At 39.0% G+C, this 21,035-nt stretch overlaps 1 protein-coding gene across 1 annotated transcript in view; it reads right to left on the reverse strand.

Annotated features, from left to right (window-relative positions):
- Window positions 1-268: 268 nt before the first annotated feature.
- Window positions 269-21,035, reverse strand: part of ADAMTS5 (ADAM metallopeptidase with thrombospondin type 1 motif 5) — a 45,981-nt gene continuing 25,214 nt past the window's right edge. The window contains exons 3-8 of the mRNA XM_072844784.1: window positions 17,248-17,415; window positions 10,834-11,117; window positions 9,385-9,568; window positions 8,776-8,951; window positions 7,748-7,923; window positions 269-4,208 (exon numbers count right to left, since the gene is read on the reverse strand). Coding sequence (XP_072700885.1) covers window positions 3,635-4,208; window positions 7,748-7,923; window positions 8,776-8,951; window positions 9,385-9,568; window positions 10,834-11,117; window positions 17,248-17,415 — 1,562 coding nt within the window. The 3' untranslated portion in view covers window positions 269-3,634. The remainder of the gene's footprint in view (window positions 4,209-7,747; window positions 7,924-8,775; window positions 8,952-9,384; window positions 9,569-10,833; window positions 11,118-17,247; window positions 17,416-21,035) is intronic.

Here is a 21,035-nt window from a genome sequence, read left to right on the forward strand (position 1 = left end):
ATATACATCTATACAGTGTGCACACATGTATACACATATACTCCTGTTTCATGCAGAAAGCTTTCTAAATAAAAACATACAAAAAATAACCAGTGCCATACATTATGTAAACTCACAAGGCGTACTTTCAACATAAATTTGAAGCATAAATTAAAAGAGCGAGAAAGAGAGAGACAGAGACGATAGCAAAACATTTTAAATATAGAATTTGCACAATTGGTATTTTTGTTAAATAAGAATAAATAAATTCATTACATCCGTTCACATACCAGTTGTAAAAACAATAAATTATTTTATTTTTTTCAGTGCTGTGTTGCCTTTTTTTTTTTTAAACAATTGTGATTAATCCACAAGATTATTCCCTCTCCCCCTTGTGATAAAACTGTTTCCACAGGAGGGCAGCTAAATTTAATTTCTTGTATACAGTCAGACCAAAGATGATAGGCTTTTTCTTAATGAGAATGTCTTATTTGAAAAGCAGATGCTCTAAAACCCACCGATGCTTAGGGGTCCAACTCCACCTAAGGGCACTGGAGACGTGTCCCAAAAAGTCAGCAGTGAATTTAACACTGAGGATTGTTTCTTTCTATGCAAAGAGCAATACTCCGGGTTTCTATCCCCTAGATGCATTTTATGAACCCTGTTTGGCAACACTTGGTAGTAATGTAAACAATGACATAACAGTGTGAGTGACAAGGAATTTAGTCGAGAACAGAAGTTGAAATGACAAAGTCACATACCTTGCACCAATTTTTCATTCATCAGTTACATGAGATAGCTACGACTAACAAAAGCAAGGTTTGGAATTGGAGTCTGATTACAAAGAACAGCTAAAAAGCAAGTGTTAACTAGAGCAGGCTGACCTAGGTTCTCTTATACTTCCAGGGTTGCTTCCTTGGTCTGTCCCCTTTGCCCTCTCACCATATAAAGGCAACTGCTTTTTGCTCATGCTAATTTGCTTCATTACTACACCGGTGAAAAGGGAAAAATCACTATAGTGGTTTGTTCTCATATTTATTTATTTTTTATAAATAAACTCTTTCTACGAAAAAAGGTACTCTTGATCTAAGGAAGCTTTAAATTTATACCCGCGTATGGTATTACTCTTCTGGAGCCTGAAGAGCATCCAAAAGCTTTACTCATCCTGTTGAATATATAATAAATTATTACTATGATGCAAACACAAATACTTGCACATTCTGTCTCTATTATGATAAAACACAGGAAAAACAAAGGCCACAATACAGCAGCTGTATGCGGAGACAAATGTTAAGTCTATGGTGAGACACATTAAGTCTCCTTATTTTTCCTCTCATCATGGTTTCTATTTGTTATGAACTTGTTTGAGAGGTTCTAGAACATGTGAAATACATACTTAAGTATAAAAATTAGATTACTTGAAAGGAAAATAAGACACTTCAAAGTGACCTTATGTTTATAGATAGAGAAGGCATAAATTTTAACTTTCCAGAACTCTGCAAATATTCAGAGCCTTGACCTCAGTTCTTAGGGCGGGATCACACATTAAGTGGGGAATTTCCCTCAAGATCCACAATTTTGCATAGGACTACTCCTAATAAGAAGGCCACACCATTCTTGAAAGCTGAAGATGACTAGTAACATTTGTTGGTAATTCATTCATTTTGACAGAGGAGGAGGCCCTGCCCCTATTACTGTTTATTTAGAGCAGGGTAAAAAAACAGATACTTCTCCAGGTTTCATACTTGTAGATGTAGCAATTCTATGCTGTTTTGAAATCATCACATGCTTTCTTAGAGTTCATACAAACATGCCACAGTTGCAAAAACATGTTTGTGTCAGCCTGGAGCAAGACCTGCCCTTGCTACACATGCCAACAAGTTTTCTCTACTGATTTCATGATTGGGATTTTCAGAAGAGCCTGGGGTATTTCAGTGCTCGAGTACCACTGACTTACAGCTGTGAGGCTTGTCCGAAAATCCTCCTGCAGTCTCACACTCTCCTGTGTGGATGAACGAAGGAATAAAAGACAGATGGGATTCTATTTTCATCAGCATATTATAACCATTTATTTCGGTATCTGTTATCCTAGGGCTTAATTCAAAGCCTGCTGATATATAAGGAAGCAATTTTAACAGGGTTGCTATCGGGCCTCCACCTGTTCCCTGCATAAGGTGAAATGCCCATCCTCGGCCACAGAACTTCTACCAGACAATAATGGGATTCAGAAGTTGCTGCCAATGAAAACTATTACCAGCTACTGCCTGTACTGTGGAAACAGTCTTATTGATATTGGGCAAGTCCTCCACATCCTGATGTGGTTTGACTTCCTAGTGACCCCTCTTCCTCCCAAATGTGGTAGATATACAAAACATGAATGCCTTCTATAGCTTTAAAAAAACCCCAAAAAACACACAAAACAATCAAAAAAAGACAAATAGTTACAAACTTTTGCTGGTAAGATGAATACCAGAGTTAGACATGATGGACAAAACAGTGATAAAATATTAACTGCTTGCTGTGTTTTTTTGACCTTTATAGCCTCTTCAAAAGATGTAGGTACATTACACATTGTTAGATTCAAGGTGGAAGCCATAGAGAAAATAACAGAGAAAGCAGTTGAACACAGCCTCAGAATATCTGAGTTAGAAGACACTTGATTATCTTACCTGTAATTTTTGGTTCTCTAACTAGTTTCTACAAAATACAGTATGCCTTTGTTTTATGGAAAGAAGAAGCTAGCAGCTATTGTTCATTGACAACAAGGACCCCAAGCTGCGACACAGCTGGAACTAGCGAAAGGCTTACAAGCAAAGTGTACACAAATTCCTCCTAGCAGCCAAATCCTCCTTCTGTGTGTGTCTGACACACACATGGTGAGGAGTTGCTGATGGTGCTGGTATTTGAGCAATGTACATGTGGGAATCCCTGGTCTGCAAGCTGCTGCAATGCTCCTTCTTGGTAGAAACACAGTATTTGTCACAGAATAATGATCTGCTGTCAGGAAATTCCTAGCATGAAAATGTGTTTCCTTTTGTCAAAACCAAAAGGTATTACTTTTTAAAACCAGCAGCAAGCTCTTCATTTTCCAGTACAACATCTGGGGCCCCTTCTGAAGAACGGACCAAGTCCACAAGGGCTGCAGATATACTTTGGTCAATCACTTTGCTCATTTAGTTTGTCTTTTGATTTTTTAATAGAACCAAGTGATATAAAGTGACATACCAAATGAAAGATATTTACAAAACAGTATAAAATAAGCTACTGTGGTATCATGGGTACATGTGACGTTTTCTAAGGACATACTGTATTAGAGGTAGGTGAAAAAGGGGAGATGATTCTGTAACCTTCAAATATCCCAGGATCCTCCATTCACTAGTTTTTCTTCTTTTGCATTATTTTATTTTATATTTTTGCAGACACAGAGGGCTTATAACAACTTTAATGCTTAGTTTTTTGACATATTAAGATCACCCTACTATCATTTAAAGCAGTGCACATCTTCATTTGGTCCAAATAGGCAGATTCTGCCCATAATTTGAGACTGTATGTAAGTACATTGAAGCCTTTGCTTCTCTCTGTCTGGGCAGACCTAATACCAGTATGTCAACAATGGCTTAATCAAACCTCTTTTAAAGAAGATCACAACCACAGGTTAACACTTTTTCAACAAGCACTGTTTAAATGCTGATGGTCTCTGAGAGAGAAGACATCCTTTAGCTAATTTTCCATGCCCGTCTTTGCACTGGACAGTCCTGGTGTGCCATCCTGTGTCGCATGTTCGAGAACAAGAAAGCCACGGCCCCGTAACCCAGCGGGGTTGCATGAGCTGTGGAGTTACTTTGCTGCTGCTGTTGCCACTGCTGGTGACAGAGTTAGTCATTTGCCCTTGCTTCTTTGGCACAAAGAAACTATAGCGGACATCCACTGGTTGAGTTGGATCAGTCGCAAGTATCTGCACAATAAGAACCTCTTTTGTGGCAGAGTGTCCCATTGCGTGCAAGAAATCATCTTTGTGACTCCAGCCGCTGTAGTTCATGACAGTCCCGTTGATGTCAATGATTGTTTCTGAAGTGGAGATCATATATTTTCCATTGACAAGGTACTCACCATTTTTCTTTTTCAGGGCCAGGTAGGCAGTGAACCTGCTCTGGTCCTTAGTCTTGAACTGCCGAACTTTGATGTGGGTTGCCCCTTCCGGGATTTTCACTACATCTGTGTAGCCCTTGCTGAATGAAGTTAAAAAAAGAGTATTCAGTAGCCAGCGTGAAGTAAGCCTCAAGCCTTACTGCAATGCCTACTGAAGTCACTGGCATGACACATCTTGCTTCGTTTTAGTTCAGGCCCTGAATCCATCTGGCTTGAGGCTCATCTAAGATTAATTTAACCAGGTTCCACTGTTTGTCTATTGTATTGTTCTTTATGTTCTTGAAGAAATTTCTACTGCACTTATTTCAAATTACTTAATCTTTAGCTTTAGTAACAATTTTACGTGAGTCAGATACAAGAGGAATGAAAAATAACAGATAGCTTATATATTTCAGCAAAGGGTGGGAGATACGAAATACGATGCATGCTTTCCCTGCCAAGGAAAAGATAATGAGATATACATTGGTTACAGCTGTTTCTTGCTGTCTTTGCTATAATGATGATTAAGGAAAGCATGAGCAGAGTAACAGCTGGGTAGAGGTACCTTGGGAACATTTAAAAATAATCTTGATCACTGAGGAAAAATTTGTTTACTTTGAAATTCATAAAGCCAAAGATTAATTGTCAAGTGTCTAATATGAGGTGTGCCCAAATGTTTAATTTGTACCAACAGAGTTCCCTCTGTTGCTACTTATGAAGTATCTTAATTCAGATTTAGAAAAAGATATTTAACTCTTCTACCGAAAGTGACAAACATTCAAAACCTCCAAGTGTGCTGGAACTTATCACTATCTCAAGTATGCTATTTATTTTAACTTTACTGATATATAGAAAAAATCTAAAGAATATACATAGCTATAAGCTAGCAGCTGGACTTTGGAGACATGTATTTTCATTTCTAAACCTGTGACAAAACCATTCTGCAAGTATCTCATATCTGAAAAGTTTAGTGCTGAAACTTCTAGAAAAAAGGGAATGAGAAAATATATTAAAAATATATAAAAGTGAAGGGGTGTCCTTTGGGATTGTTTCAAGAACAGACTGCTAATTCCGAGGATTTTTGGCTGCACAAGCAGAGACTGCACAGACTACAGATTAAACGTTTGTGCTATTCCCCTGCTATTTCCAGCAGTTATGGGACAACGACTAAAACACTATTGATTTAGCACCTCCATAAAGCTGAAGGAATATGGTGCGAAAAACAGGCTGGGGGGACTCTGCTCTACAGCACTGCACAAATATTTTTACATAACAGTTGCCAAAATAACTCTGTTAAAACATGTTATTAAAGTTACAAAATCATTTGTTCAAAAACTAAAAGCAATGCTGGAGAATTCAAGTCATCTGCACAAAGAACTGTAACACTCCATGTGCACAAGGAAGCACATGCAGCCTTAATCCTCCTCTTTTTCCGACTTCTGACAATTTGGCTTTACAGTCTTTTAAAAAAAGTTCTTAGGAAGCAAGTTTTCCAGAAGATTATGTTTTGACTCCTTTAGAAGAAAAAAGTACAAACAAATGTTGTTATGGCAATTGTCTGCAATGGGAAATATTAGTTTCCCTTGTACATTTAATAGTTTCACTGTACATTTAATGTACAGATTGCTACAGTTTGGTTTATAATGGACAGCAACGCAGGAGCTGCTATTTTTCAGTGGAGAAAAGATAATTTTACTACAGCCACTGCCCTTTCATATGTAAAAACAGTTTACAGACAATTAAGATATCACTATTTTAATGAGGGGTTTATTTTGAAGTCAACTACTCGCATAAGGGAATTGCCTCAAACAGTATTTCCAATAAAAAAGAAATCCTCGTCACTCCAAAATTAATTCAAAATCAAGTTAGAACATACTTGTTACTTACAGGTTGACTATTACTTTCTAAATGGGGCAACTTTTTGAATGCATTGAGGTTGAACTAATATTTTACTCTCCGACCAGTCTCATTTCAGTTAAAGGCATGATTTGAGGAGTCAGATGGTAACTTCATAAGAATAATTAGAATAGAATCTCTCAATTTCCAAGTATATCTATGCTACAAATCTGGCCTCACTGAAATTCATGGAGTCACTTTAAACATTTTTGCTGCAGCCTGGATTCCAGCACAAGGATCAGTACTGAATCACATGAAGTATATCTCATACTGTCTTCTTCATTTAGACATCCCAGACATTTCAGTATTTACAAATTGGAAAATATTTGGTTTATGTAATTACTAATTTGGATGGAAAGTCGTTCTTTTTGGCAGAGGTGTTTCGGCATCCTTAGGTGAGTAATCATTGGTTTACCAGGAAGAAGAATAGTTATGTTTATTTTTAGAATAAATTCACTCTCAAAGCCATTTTTGACTGCTATTAATCAATATATCAAAATGTACAGAAATAAAAGGTCATTTCAGCAGTCAGATTTCAACTTCTGGTAGCTTTCAATATGCTATGTAAGAATTTGGAAGATATAAAACAAAATCAAATTTATGTACATTTTAAAAGATGGTACACTAATGCAGTCACAGATACTGAGTAGAAATTGTCAACTGAAAGCTTCTAAGGGTAGATCACTACAGCAGTCCTTGGAGACCTTGGAATCTATATAAATGATAATTAAAAATCCTCATTTTTCTATGAATCTTAAGACTTGAAGATGGAGGGAAACAAGAGTTCAGGCAGAAAGCAGACTTACTTGACATTGGTATCTCAGTACAAAGCTTATTGCTGCCCTCAATGTGGTCAGGGAAAACCACGGGGGCGGTTCCTTTTATTTTACTTCTATTAAGTTTTATTATAGTTAAAAGCTGAACTCTGACAGAAAAATGTCTTATGGATAACTGCTATAAATATTTGGACTTGAAAAAAAATCCATCTGGAGATCGACATTATGCCAATGGACATGAAGGGATACAGCAAATGCCATGCTTAAGCCTATGTTTACTTCTGACATCTCATCTAGTCATCTAAGCTCCACATATACTCAGCAGTGTGAACAGATATTTTTAGGGTATAATCCCTCTCAGCTATTAACGAAGACTTTTACAGCTGTGCTCTAAATGCTGTCTGCTTCTCTCCACCAGCTACACAAGGAATCCATGTCACTAAATCAGGTGGGATGTCCTCATTGTCATTCAAAGTTAGTTGAGATGAAACACATTCTCAGTGTGTAATTTGCTAAACACAGCATCATCTGGGAAATGCAGAGTTTCAGAGATACTCGGATTATTCTGACCCCAACAACTTTCTGATTCACTCCTCTCTTCGCTTTCCTCTCTCCTCTAGAAACCACAAGCCATCTGACACAGCAAGACTAGCAAGTAGCACAAGATGCTGTGCCTTATTCTAGGCAGACTTCCTATTAATGGGGTGCTCACCTGTATCACTGGCACTTTGTGTCAGAAATGAACTGGGTACAGTGTTTTGCCAGTTGATTATTTGCCAGTTTCAGCGTAATGTTAAAAGGCCAGCAGCTGTAAATACCTGGAAAGTGCAATAAAGCACAGGCAATGTACTTTTTTGCTCAATCTTCATATGAAAGTAAACTGCATTTGGAGACAGAAAAAAACCAAGCACATAGCAGAGGTACTATTTGCACAACAAGACACATTTACTAATACTCAGGATCAATACCTCTTTTTGGTAAAGGTTCCCATGACTTTTGTGCAGCTGGAATTGTCTCCTCCACACACCCCACATTTGTCATACTGGAGCTTTGAACCGATGATGCCATCGCAACCAGTTCGGATGCACTTTCCCCGGACACAGACTGAATTACTGTACGGTCGACATTCAGTACCATCAGTTACCTAGGCAATCAAATGACCATTAGTTAAAACTACCATGGAAAAGATTTCCTGTTGTGAATCTGACTGTCAAAACCCAGCTACTTATTTATGTCACCTACTCAGAATGGAGTGCCTACCCTGACAGACCAGACTGAGTTTCTCTAACATTCCCAGCACAAAAGCAGATGAAATTTAGCAAAGGGCTGAGAGCAATGACAGATAACTCCACTGTAAGACACTAAAATGACCCTGGCTTTAATGATGATCTCACAGCTTATTAATAATAACAATAACAGTACTTGTAGATAGCCTTGCATTTGATCTATCTACATCTAAATGTTGCCTTCATAACATTTAGAGGCAGAAAACTGCAAGTATAAGCACAGGAGACATTTCAGTTCGAATTGCATCTGATATACCAAACTGACCACAAATCACATCTATACTAATTGGCTAATTATTCTATATTAATTGGCTCCATAAGAGTTACTCCAGACTCTCTTAACATAATTCAGGGTAAAACTTGTTCTTTTACCCATAGTACTCTTTCTCCCCCAGAAAACCCCAGAATGACAAATGACTCTCCAGGCAGAAACTCCTTTATCCACTACTGAAAACAAACTAGTGCAGAGCACACTAAGAAGCCCATATTTTTCATGAATCCACATATTGAGATGTGGAAAAACTTATCTCATCTCAGAGGCCAATTCTGGTCCTAATGTATAACCAGTGGATCAAACCGTTAAATCTAATCACACAGTTAAATCTTTGAATCATATTATTAACTTCTTTTCCCTTGTTGTATGGAAAGATTTCTAAGATACAGGACGCTTCTAAACTGGAGCATGAAATCAGAATTGGAGATGCCATTACCTTCTGAGAAAATACCACATAATAGCCAGTTCCTTTGGCTCGGCAGGTGAGCTTGCAAACGTCTCCGGGAAGTACTCCAGCATACTTGGGCACCCATTCAACAAATGTCTTGACACCCTTTGCGTCAGACTGATAGCCATTCCTTGCTTCACACTGCTCTTGTCGAAAAGATTTAGCTGCAGAATTATTCACATCATTAGTGACTATTTCAGACCACGCTGCAAATATCATTGTGCCCATCTATTATTCCAATTTCTTTTTCACATAATTTTTAAGTTACGTCACTTCACCTCTTTCCTTAGAACTGGCCTTCAAATCCTTCAACTGTTTTAGCTTGGAAATCTTCCCATGATATAATAAGCATTAAAGAACTAAAGTTTGTGTTATGGTTAATTTTCCAGGACTGAAATTTCTTTTCATTCAAGTGTCCTTTCTGTATGGCGTCAGGGTGGGGATGGGGGAAGAATTATGGTATTGTATTAATGATTAATGTCTTGCCCTGGTAAATACATTTTGCAGAAACTACAATGGACCTTTGTTGTTTCCTTTCACAGTAAATGTTCAATATTTACTATCTATGAACAGAGGCTGGAGCATGAAGGCACTTACCATTTGCTGGGCAGGGTGTGACGTTGCAGGAGCGGTAGATGGCCCTCTTGCCGGTGCAGTACCGTCCGTTGTTTCTAGGAGCTGGGTTATTGCAGTGACGATAAGCAAACTGAACTCCTCCGCCACAGGTACGGGAGCACTGTCCCCAAGGTCCCCAGGAGCCCCAGTTACCATGGCTTGAAGCCTGAAATATATGGGGAACAGTGGGAGGTAAGGACATAATCCAAGTGTGAATAAAGGTGCTACATCTCAATGTACTGCTAATGTTTTCCTCAATTGAAGGAAATTCCTTGGTCATTTTAATCAGGGATAACAGGTCTTAGGAGCCTTCTTTCTCCCACCAGAGTTATTTTCTGTCTTTTATCTGCACATTGATGACATCTCATTTGGCACTGTGCATGCAAAGGCAATACTAGGCCTTGCTTTGCACAGCCACCTTCAGCTTGTTTCATGGAAGACACCCATGCACGAGAAACAGCGCCCATAGTCTCATGTGCTGCTCTCCTGTTTTTGCTATTCCTACCAATAGGGCCCCTTAAACTAGCTCCAGGGGATTCGGCTTCCAGAATATGTTCATAAGACTAATCTATGATTAATTAAATGCAATTATTGGGATGTGTAGGTATTGCTCTGAATTACTGGCAAGAGGTGGAGTTGTCAGATATAGTTTGCAACTCTGCTAAACTGGCTACCTAGAAAGAGTATTGCAACAGCATGTAGAAGTATACAACTCCATAAAAAAGTGTTACAAGGGCTATAGCTTGACTTGAATGACTCTCATAGTTTGCAAATATCTTCACAAAGCCCTACAAGTCCATACCTCTTCTGTTCTGTGGTGTGGTATGGTATAACAGAAGAGGCAGTGCTACTGTCTACCCAGTAAATTTAGAAGTATCTGAACTGTGCAGTTGACAGTTCTCATGAGCCAGGGGACTTCTCAGATATATAAAGTTGACACAGGGGACTCTATCACTGGAGGTACAAACTTTTCTGCTCCAGAAATTATATTCTGGATGAACTTCATCTACCTTCCTCTTCACTAGAGTTAGGGCCCCGGGGCCTTTCAGATGAAGGCTGTAAATTAAAAAAAAATTTACAGCTTTAATTTACCTTGCATTCCATTGCCAAGAAGTCAGGAAGCTCATAATAGGCCCTTGACAATCTTTCCGTATGTCCTGAGACCTGACTTACTGAATGGGCAAATCCTCTACTCTGAAGGGATGCTCCCAGTTTTCCAGGAATGAAGGCTGTCATACTTGAAGAAACCATGCTTCCTGAAACTCAGTGGCGTTTTCCCTGTATCCCTCACCAATAACACCCCAATTACATGCTAAAAAATAAGGCAGCTTTCAATCTGACTTCCATGAAGTCCCTTTCACTCCCACAAAAATCAGAGCCTTTGAGGGTCATGCCTTCTAAAATTCCCTAGGGTCACAGCTGGTAACTTACTGAGTAGTATTTCTTCTTGGTTTTGTCAACACATTTTCCCTGGAGGCAGATCCTCCCTTTTCCACATGGTGTTCCCTCCACAGCAGGCAGCTTCTTAGTCAGACAAACCATCTGACCTTGGCGCACAACTGCACACCAGAGGCGAGAGCACACATCCATACCAGGACACACTGTGTATTCGGGTCCAAACGCCAGTTTGCACTGCCGAATGGCATCGTAGGTTTGTCCCGGAAGCTCCTCAGGGCCCAGGATCTGCTTTCTCGGTTGGTCCAGCAAACAGTTACCTAAAAGAGCCAACCAACCTGTTATTACTCATTTCCTAGTTTTCTCTGCAGTGCTGCAAATCTGTCATTCAAGTTAGGCAGACCGATAATGACAGTGAACCTCATTCAAAGGATGCTGACATGAACGGAAAGGCTCTCTGAGGTGTCATCAGGTTTTGGACAAGGTCATAGTATTGCAACTGTGTTCTCACCCAGCAGCGTGCCAGGTGTCGAGCTGTCTATTTCCAATCCAAGGGTGTAAATGAGGTTTACTCAGGTCCCTTTGGCCTTTCATCCTGGTTTCCGTTACTTGAATTGACTCTGAACACATTCCACTCTATCAGTTTGTGATTTAAGGAATGACCAAGACTCATGGCAAAGTAAGCAAAGTTGTTATTTGAATTTTGAGACAGAATGTCAGAAATGGCAAAGCTTCTAAAGGGATGCCAGGAAAATCACAAAATCCAGACTTGTAGCCAATGAAGCCCTTAAAAGAAAAAAAAAGGAAAAAAACCCCAACAGATCAAAGGAAAAATATAAGCTGCGTATCAAAACTAATGTTGGTGGTAAATCTGTACTGGGCTTTCCTTGTAAGGAATGATACTTGGCTGCTTCTGGAATTAGTTTGAAGAGGGCTATCCATTTTATACAAAAACACATAAATAACAGAAAGAAAAGAAAAAAATAGCATAAACATAAAGAATTGAACATGTGTTTTGAGATATATTGCAGAGAAGATTTGTCTGGCACACTCTAAAAATGAGAATTCACATTTAGGTTCTAGAGGATCTACTAATAGATTTTTTTTTTTTACTATTGAAAAACTTACTTGTTGACATGCAGAACTATTTATTCAGTGTAACCTCTTTTACACTTCATGAAAGGGATATGTGGTCTGGGCAAGCTTCTCTGATCCTTGGCCAAAATAACTTACCACAGTTTACCTCACTTTGGAACCTACCCCAGTGTTCTTCAGTTGGATCATGGGTGAAAAAAGGCTATCTATAAAATCCTCACTATTTACACAAAAATGGAATAGAATTGCAAGCTATGGCAGTGAATTTAAACAAGCCAAATACACCGTCTCTCAAAGGCTTGTATTCTCCCTCCAGAACACACACTTAACTGCAGCTGTTCTTTTTTTCCTCTAAAGACTAAGGCCAATTAGCCAAATCAGCCAAAAATTCTTTCTGCATCATCACTTACTACCAAAAAACTCTCTGCCTTGTTAAACTTGTTCCATTTGTCCTTTGCTGACCCTGATTTACCCTAGCCTTATCTTTCTTTACTCTGGATTATGCTGACTTTTTTTAATGAAGACAAGGTGTGCCAATGCTAACTGATGAGCTGAGTGCCATGAGATAAAGATAATTAAAAGTACTCTAGCATTCAAAGCGTGTTGTTGTGTAAAATATAAAGTCACGGTGAAGAGTGAGGAAGTACGGATTTTTTTTCTGGGGTTTGTGAGAAGGACATCATTGGCAAAAGTTGCTGTCAAAAATACACTCTGTAAAAGCAAAGAGCAGCAGAAGTCCTACTTCAAAACCCTGTGATAGGGGAGGAAGCTAGTACAGTGTTAGGGGCACTGATGGGAAGGCACTAGCATGTCAAAATTTAGTGGTATACACTACTACTATATATATACTGCAGCATTTATCAAACTCCCAAGTGCAACCATTATTCAGTATTTTAAAACTTCATAATAACACATAATTTCTCCATGACAGACATTGCTGCGCATCACAGAGATCTGCTGTGACTGACATGACTGGAAATATAAATTTAGAGAAAAAAGAAAAAAAAAAAGTTACATCCTTGCATATACTTGACTTGTCAATCATTTTAGTTAACAACCATTTGAATATCTTTCACATGTGAATAACAAACAGGTTTCACAAGCTTACATAGCAAATATAGCATTTTTTCCCCTTCAGAATACAGGGGAAGGAGATCCAAAGTTCTCCTTAACCGATACTGCTCTGAGGAAACACATACAATGTCTATAAAGCCAGGTGTTCCAACTGATCTCACATGATAAATTCAAAACTGAGGGTAGGAAAGGCCCCTAAGGCTTCCCCACAGGAAAAAAAACCAAAACACCTTTACATTTATAGATAGTAGCAGTGGTAATCTATGTTTAGACAGGTTGCAAGGAAGTGCAGGTGTTTTCACCAGCTGCTGGTCCAACCTCCTACTTGTAATGTTCAGAAAAGACAGAGTTAAGAAGTTGGAGAATGGTTTGCCCTGGGTGCCCTGGTTGAGAGGGGCAGAGAAAGCTTCAGTTCACTACATTACACTGCAACATACAGAGCATGTATATACTGCTATTCCTGGTTTTTGTCCTGAGTACCAAAGAACATCTGTGTGCCCTGGAATAGAGCAACATTGTTGTCTGATGACAGTGTTAATTAAGCCATCTCATTATCTCTCCTCAATGTTATGTGCAATGTATCTTGGGAAAAAAAGGCAGAACGAGATCTGTGCAGGAAGCAGATAACCAGGATATAAATTAATTAAAATATAAATAGTCCTTGCTTCAGGTTGCACAGAGCACTGAGCACTCTGACAAACACAATAAATCGCAAGCAATCATACCACAGCCTAGTGGTTGGCATGACAATAAAGGCAATTAGTACCTTAGGAGAGAGTTGTCTAAAAGCAGATGAAAATAAATGTCACTGTCTTTTGGACACTAACTCAGCCTTTTATTCCTAAATGTCAAACTGCTGTCTGGGGTCATCTCACGAGTGTAAAACAAATGGTGATATCATGACAATGATGTTTATAGTTCTCAGAGTGGGTCTCAGGAGACTGGGAATCAGCACCTTGATCCTCCCCAGACCTCCTGGGTGACCTTGGACAAGACATTTATACTGGGATTTATTTAGCTGACTTTAACTGTAGGTAATGCTGGTGTCTGCAATTCAGTCAGCCGTCAGATGTTTCAGTACTCAGACAAACGAGTTTATGGTGTAATTCAGCACCACTAATGCAACTCATGAGATCAGTCAAACCATTGATGACATTGACTACACCCCTCTGCACTACAATGGGAACCGAAATACCCAGTTTAGGAGTAGCCACCTACATAGTAAATACCCACATTTTATAAGATGAGTCCGCTCCTCAACATTGCTTTCCAAATTTAGAAAATCGGAACATCAGTACTTGATAAAGTGATGTTAAGGAATTAGAGAGTCAAGACTGTGATGTTTGCTGTTACAGCAGTATGGGGTGAACATCTAAACCTGTATGGGAAACTTAAAGCTTTGATAAGACATTGTTCTTTTGTAGTAGAATACTGCTCACAGATCCAAACTTCTGGACTTCATTCACATTTCATTATGCTTAGCCATAAGGAGCAGCAGATGAAGCATTTCATTTATTTCCCCACACCAATGCTGCCACGCCCTGTTTGTCACAAAGCACAATTCATAAGCTCATGCCCGCTCAGACCAAAAGCCCGGTGCGAGCTGCTTATGCTGCCTGTCAGACAATGGAAGAGTCTCCTCTTGTTCAGGGTATCCCACATAAGTTTCCTGTGACTACACAAAATCCGGTCACAAACTTCCTAAAAGAAAGCCTGGCATATGAATATCTGTATTCTTTTGTTGCAAACTGCTATTTTGTGCCTTCCTCGTTTACGCTATGCCTGCGGTACTGCTCAAAATTACACCTGAATGGTTAAGGTTTTTTTTCTCTGCCTAGCAGCACCTGAGAGAGAGATGATTTTCTTCTTTTTATGGGAAGATTGCACCTTCTTGAAAACAAAAAGGGAGGGAAAACACTGCAACTACTCGACAGTACATCTGCCCCAGCTAAGGAAAAAAATGAGCAACCCAAAAAGCAGACACATGTATTCTGGAGGAAACATGGAAATATGGCACGTTTGCACTGTTTTATCATCAGCCCAAAGCAGTCTGAAAGGCAGCATCATGCTCTACTACGATCCTGTGGTTTCTGGTACACTCAGCATACATTACAAATGGGAATTACGGAGCTATGGATTCATTCACTGGCTGGAAGAAGAAAATAAAACCAGAAGTTCCCTTCCTAAAATAACGCCTGGCCTTTCAGCACAATAATTTGAAGAAACTGCAATTTAAATCATTGACTTCCATTTTTACTTTATAGATAGTGTTTGTGTTCTGTTAAGACAAATCTTTGATTTAAGATAAATAACTGAAAAATTATAAACTTCAACAGAAGAGGAAGACTGTTACTTAGAAAAGGTCTCTGAAGGTCTGATCTATCAAGAAAAGAGAGTCCCTAAACACTGTATATTTGAAATCGCACCAATAGCATCAGTAATAAAATTATCTCCCAGAGGACTATGGACCTCTATGACGAGAGGTTCAAATTTTCTGTGAATTATTTCATCTCATCGATAACTCTTTGAGACTACATGCCTGAGTGGTAACTACTCATGAGTGTTAGAAAGGGCAATGTACCCTAACCTATCCATTAACAGACTGACAGATCCTAAGCCCTTTACATGCAGCAAAGAATACATGACTTTGTGAAAAGTGTCAGCAGTTGAGGACTGCTAAACTTCGTGTACAGGAAAACAGTTCTCATGCTGAACAAAGAGACCATAATGCAGCTCTGAAGGATCTGAAGCTCCTACCTACTTTTACTGAAAAAACCTGTCAGAGTTGTATTCTCAGACCTATAGGACTGATTGTTACAGCCCCTCCTTACATCCACATTGAGACTGGGTCCAGCTCATGGATAAGGGTCCAAATTTCAAGCATCCCTCCAGGTACAAACAAGCCAAAACAAGGGTACATCCCTCCAAAACAAGGTGGGTGGGAGAAATGCTCTCTTTGCTTTCTTCATTGTTGGAGAAAGTAGCTAGCTGGATGCATAGTAAAGAGAAGAAGTCAGGCCATTAAAAAAGGGAAAAAATGAGAACAACCTTTCTACTCGCCTGCAGCAGGAGAGGAACAGAAGAGGAAATGTAGTTCAGAATTCCTTGTGCTCTCTAAGAGGTCATTCATGGATGGTGAGGGAGGTCCCTTTTTTTTTACCCCAGTGAACTGTACTGTACCTCAGTAACTAAACTCAAGAAGGAAAGTTCTCTTCATATGTGGAAACTAACTTGGTAATATTAAGTCAATGCCAGAGCAATATGGACCATAAAACAGGACAGTACAGATTAATAGATCTAATAAAATTGAGAGAAAAAATGAAGTCATTCTCCAACACAGGAAAACAGGAGAAAATATTTCAGAGAGCACTGAAATTAGCCGACAAAATATTTAAAAGCAAAAAAACCTTTACATTCAGCAGACATACCATATTTTTTATCCATAAGTATTTCGGTTACCATAACAACTTGATCCATTCACTCAATTATGTAATTTTTATCTCAGCATTTTGGAATTTGAATGGTTTGTTTAAGAACTGCAGTTGCTTTGGGAGCACAATGAAGACTTTAAAATTCATTAAAGAGTGAAGACTATGCTTTTTTAATACTACTTGTGGAAAAAGAAAGTTTTGCACTTATTCTCCAAAGAGTAAATGACACATTTAACAAATATTAGTTCCGTGATTTGGAAGGTAAGCTCCTGGGGCAGAAGTAATCTTTTATGATATACAGCACAGGGGAGTCTTAATTCTTGCTTACAGCCCCTCTACATATACATAATAAATACAATGGCATTATAAGTGTAATAAATGTAATGGCATCATCAACATAATAAATGTCATTAATGGTAACAAGAACCCATACACTCTGCTCATATCTGTAGTCTAACGCTAAGTAGACCATATCACCCATTTTAATTTCTGTGAGGAAAAAGCCATTTCCTTGTGTCTTCTGTTTAAAGCACTCTCTGAGCTCATATCTGTGGCATTTGGGAAGACAAGACTAATTTCTAAATTAGGTCTAAAAAATGTTCCATGTTCCAAAACAAATTATTGCCAACACACACTTCATCAACTCTTTCTTTTCTCTTGCATTTGAACCATGCAAAGGGAGGGCAAGACTCTGCCAGCCTTTTAGACCTTTGCCTTGTTTTGCAGGCACTTCGAAGATAGTCCTGAAGATGAGCAAGGAATGAACAAGCTGGTATAAAATGTTCTTATTAAAAAAATAGATCACAGTAAAAACTAACATGTAGCTGACACAAGATGTGATAATACATACCATGACCATCATCGAAAAATTCTGTTATAGTTGCTGAAGTGCATTTGGACCAGGGTTTTGAAGCATCTATGCTAGTCAGAATGGAGGACATCAGGCGCTTATCTTCCATGGAGCCAAAGTTCTCCTCACAAAATTTGGAGTCATCATGGGAAAGCCCAAGCAAGTGCCCTGTAGAAATGAAACAAATAAATAAAATTATATGACTATCCATAACAGAGTTTACCAGCTGGAGCTCACAGGCAAGGTAAATTAATTGTATAATTCATTCTCAAATTTTGAACAGCAGCCCAAAGCAGGCCACTTGAAACGTGGTTATCTCTGCTTGAAGACAAAAAAGCTGTGACAGTTTACACTGTTACATATAGCAAGGAAGTAATGCCATCAGCTGACATGTCATCGAGCTGTGCTAATTGAAACTCGATGAAGACTAAAGTGAACTGTACTCATTTATATTAGTTAACAATTTAGTTCTTACTGTTTTTCCAAATCATCTTCAGCAAGAAAGACTATACTTCACTCTGTAAAGATGTTCTGCAATTGTCTAGAAAGGTGCTACAGTATCTTTCTAAATGGAAAAAAATGCTAGTATTTATGGAACAACTAAACAAACTGTATGTAAATTCTTAAAGTGCACTCCTCGCTGAAGTACGAGTACCCTCTACAATACATCAAACAATCTGAGTAATATTTTCAAATAGTTTCTTCCATGTAGAGAGTCTTGTTTTGTGGGAGGGTGCTTTTTAGTATTGTTTTGGTTAGGGTTTTAGTTTTGCTGGTTTTTATTTTTAAATGTATATGGTATTGGATATTTATACTCCAGAACACAAAATAATGTGCATACAAAGCAGCACATGATGGAACTTGCAAAAATCCTTAATGTTCAGGGGAGTTCAGTCCAGTGCTAGATGAGTTCTTATAAGTGTGACAGCAACTTTTTCTGTAGATCAGTGATCCCCATCTTCTCTAGTCTCTGGGCAACAATAATAGATTGCAGGCAACGCACTTTGTTCCCTCTGTAAACATCAGGTTTATCTTTAATTTCCATGCACACACTGGATTATTTAACAGCCAACTTACTATCCAAGAGGTAGAAGACTGAATGGGAACCAAAGCTGCAGGGAGCTCAAGCCTGAACTTAACACTCACAGTCTTCAACCCAGGCCAGAAGATGATTAATCAGACATCCAGGGCTAGACCAAGTGCTTTAATGGTAAGGACAAAGAACACCTATCAAAGGCACTGCAGAGAAATAAACCTGATGCCCTCAAACAGCAGCTGAAGAGACAGATTGTGTTATTCTGCAATAAATAAAAGCATTCTACGTACCGTTGGTTTCATGTTTCGGTATAACTGCTGTAGACTAGCTGTAAGGTGACATAGGTAGGGACACCGATGGCAGGATATCATATTCTGATATCCATAGTAGTAGGCATGACAAAAATAATAACAATAATAATACCTACAATACAGGCTGGAAAAGAAGAAAATCAGCAAATTGTACCTATTTGCCTTATATAAACTTGCTGTTATGTTGTTTTCATCTGCTCTGGGGGAGAAGCCAAGAGGAAAGACATGGAGGCAGCACTCACTGCCAAGCTGTATCTGAGATTAGGAAAGTACCTATCTGACCAGAAGTCTGTGTTAAGGCTGCAGGAGATCAGAAATCAGGGTTTCTGTCCTGCGAAAGAAGCCAAGGTATCATGTGGCAGCCTTACTCACATGCTGGGTTCCTGACCTAAGGATGGAGCTGCAGGAAAAGTGACAAGAGGACCTTGATCTATCACTTCTAGTTGTACCAGTGATGACTGAGAACAGCCAGTCTGTCTTGTGCAGCTACTAAATTCCCACTGGAGGGGAGGTGGGAAGGAGAATGAAGAGGGCATTTCTCTTTTTTTGTCTCTTCCCCTGATGTGTGCACATTTACTAGTATCATTCAAATACAGCTACTATTTGAATAAAAGGCCCTGTAGTATTATAAATGCTAGTAAGAATTTATTCAAGGAACCTGGGTTAACACTGATGAAAGCTAATACTCCTTTCCCTGTTACTACTGTTGCTAATTGCTATTGCAATGCTGTTATCACAAATACATTGCTGCAGAAACAATGAATCAAACTGTCATGCTGAAGGCATGTCTAATTACTGGTGTGCTTTATGTGCAAGATTTGGGCTTATTTTTTTCTGATAGGTAAAACCACTTTCCTTTGGCAATACTTATTATATATGGGCCAGATAATGCTATTTTTATTCTGCGCTGAGACACAACCGAGTATCAGTGGGTACATGTCAAGTTTCAATCTGATATAGCACAATATAAATACTTGCTCTGAAGAGATGACAACATCTTTGTTTTATTTAAGCCAAATGCTGGTGTTGAGCAAAATAATTCACTAGTAACCTTATGATTTCAAGCAGACATTTCTGTGACAGAGTAACCAAATAATCAGTGCATCCCTTCTAACCTATAGAGCAAATTCTGTGGAAGTGTCACAGGCTAAGTGTATAATGAATCAGCAGCTACTGTGCCAATGAGGACTACCTCTGACTTTGCCAAAGTCCTAAACACTGACAACGAGCGTCTTCAGGAAACGCAAAGATGATGTTATTTTTGGCTGCCGTTCTATACAACATTATCGCTGTGCTTGTATTCGTGCTAATGCACTGAATGCCACCAGGTCACACCTCATGTCTGAGAACTACGAGCAGAGCTGACAGGCTAATAAACCTCAGCACATGCCTAGCAGTAATATAACTAGAACCATTTTCTGCTGACATTAAATAACTCCTCATAGCATGTTTCACCAGTGTTCTGCTAACTTAAGCAAACATTTACTAGAGAGGGCTTTAGCCCCATCCCCTAGCTTTTGTTGACGTACCCCTCAATATGCAGCACAGCTCCCCCGTGTAAATCAGGACTGCGCACACACTGCTTTGCAGAGCTGTTCAGGAGTTTCAGCCAGTTTCTTGTACTTTACTTGAATCTGTGCACTTGAATATGCATATATTACCCATCAATTATACAGAAATATTTGCAAAAAATTAGCCCAGCAAGCACGAAAACACCGGGCTGGTTGACCTAGGTCTCACTATAGCAACCTTCTCTGAGACAACCTGTATGCTTAAAGGTTGCAGGAACAATGCTTTTGTATTTAATGTCCCAAGACTGCTCACAGTTGTAACACTTCAAGAAATTACTTCACTGCAGCATGCTTGTGAAATAAGGTAATGAGATTCTGTCAGTGGAAAAGGAGTTTCATTTCTAAGGTACTAAACAGCTCTGGGTGAATAACAAAAGCTGGAGGATTGTTCAGAAAGTTCGGCTGAATAACATCCCATAGCACACAATGCCTCTTCAGTGTAGGTTACGCATAATAGTTGGGTGCAAACTAGCAATTTGAGAACTTAAGTTTTCAGAGTGCTCAACATTTTATAGCACCATTCAGAACTACCCAAAACTCTGTGATGTGAAGGATTCAGTCTTGTAGGGCAGGATTCAAGTTTCTTAACCTTGGCACACTCTGACACCACTCTGCAACACTCCACTGATTTAGGACACAACTTTGCTCTCCATACGAATCCCTTTCTTGCATAACCGTACTTCACCTTTCATAACTTTGTTCATCTTACGTGACAGACATCCCACATGAGCACGTAATAAATGACTTAATACAGTGCAGATATGCACTGGCCCTGACGCTGATGCTTCTGAATGTGCCGCTTGGACATCTCTGAGTTTCTCTGCTACCGATGACATTCTTTTAACACAGTTTGTGTGTGTTTAAGTTCCT

Source organism: Ciconia boyciana, chromosome 1 (genome assembly GCF_034638445.1).
Source record: "Ciconia boyciana chromosome 1, ASM3463844v1, whole genome shotgun sequence".
NCBI lineage: Eukaryota > Metazoa > Chordata > Aves > Ciconiiformes > Ciconiidae > Ciconia > Ciconia boyciana.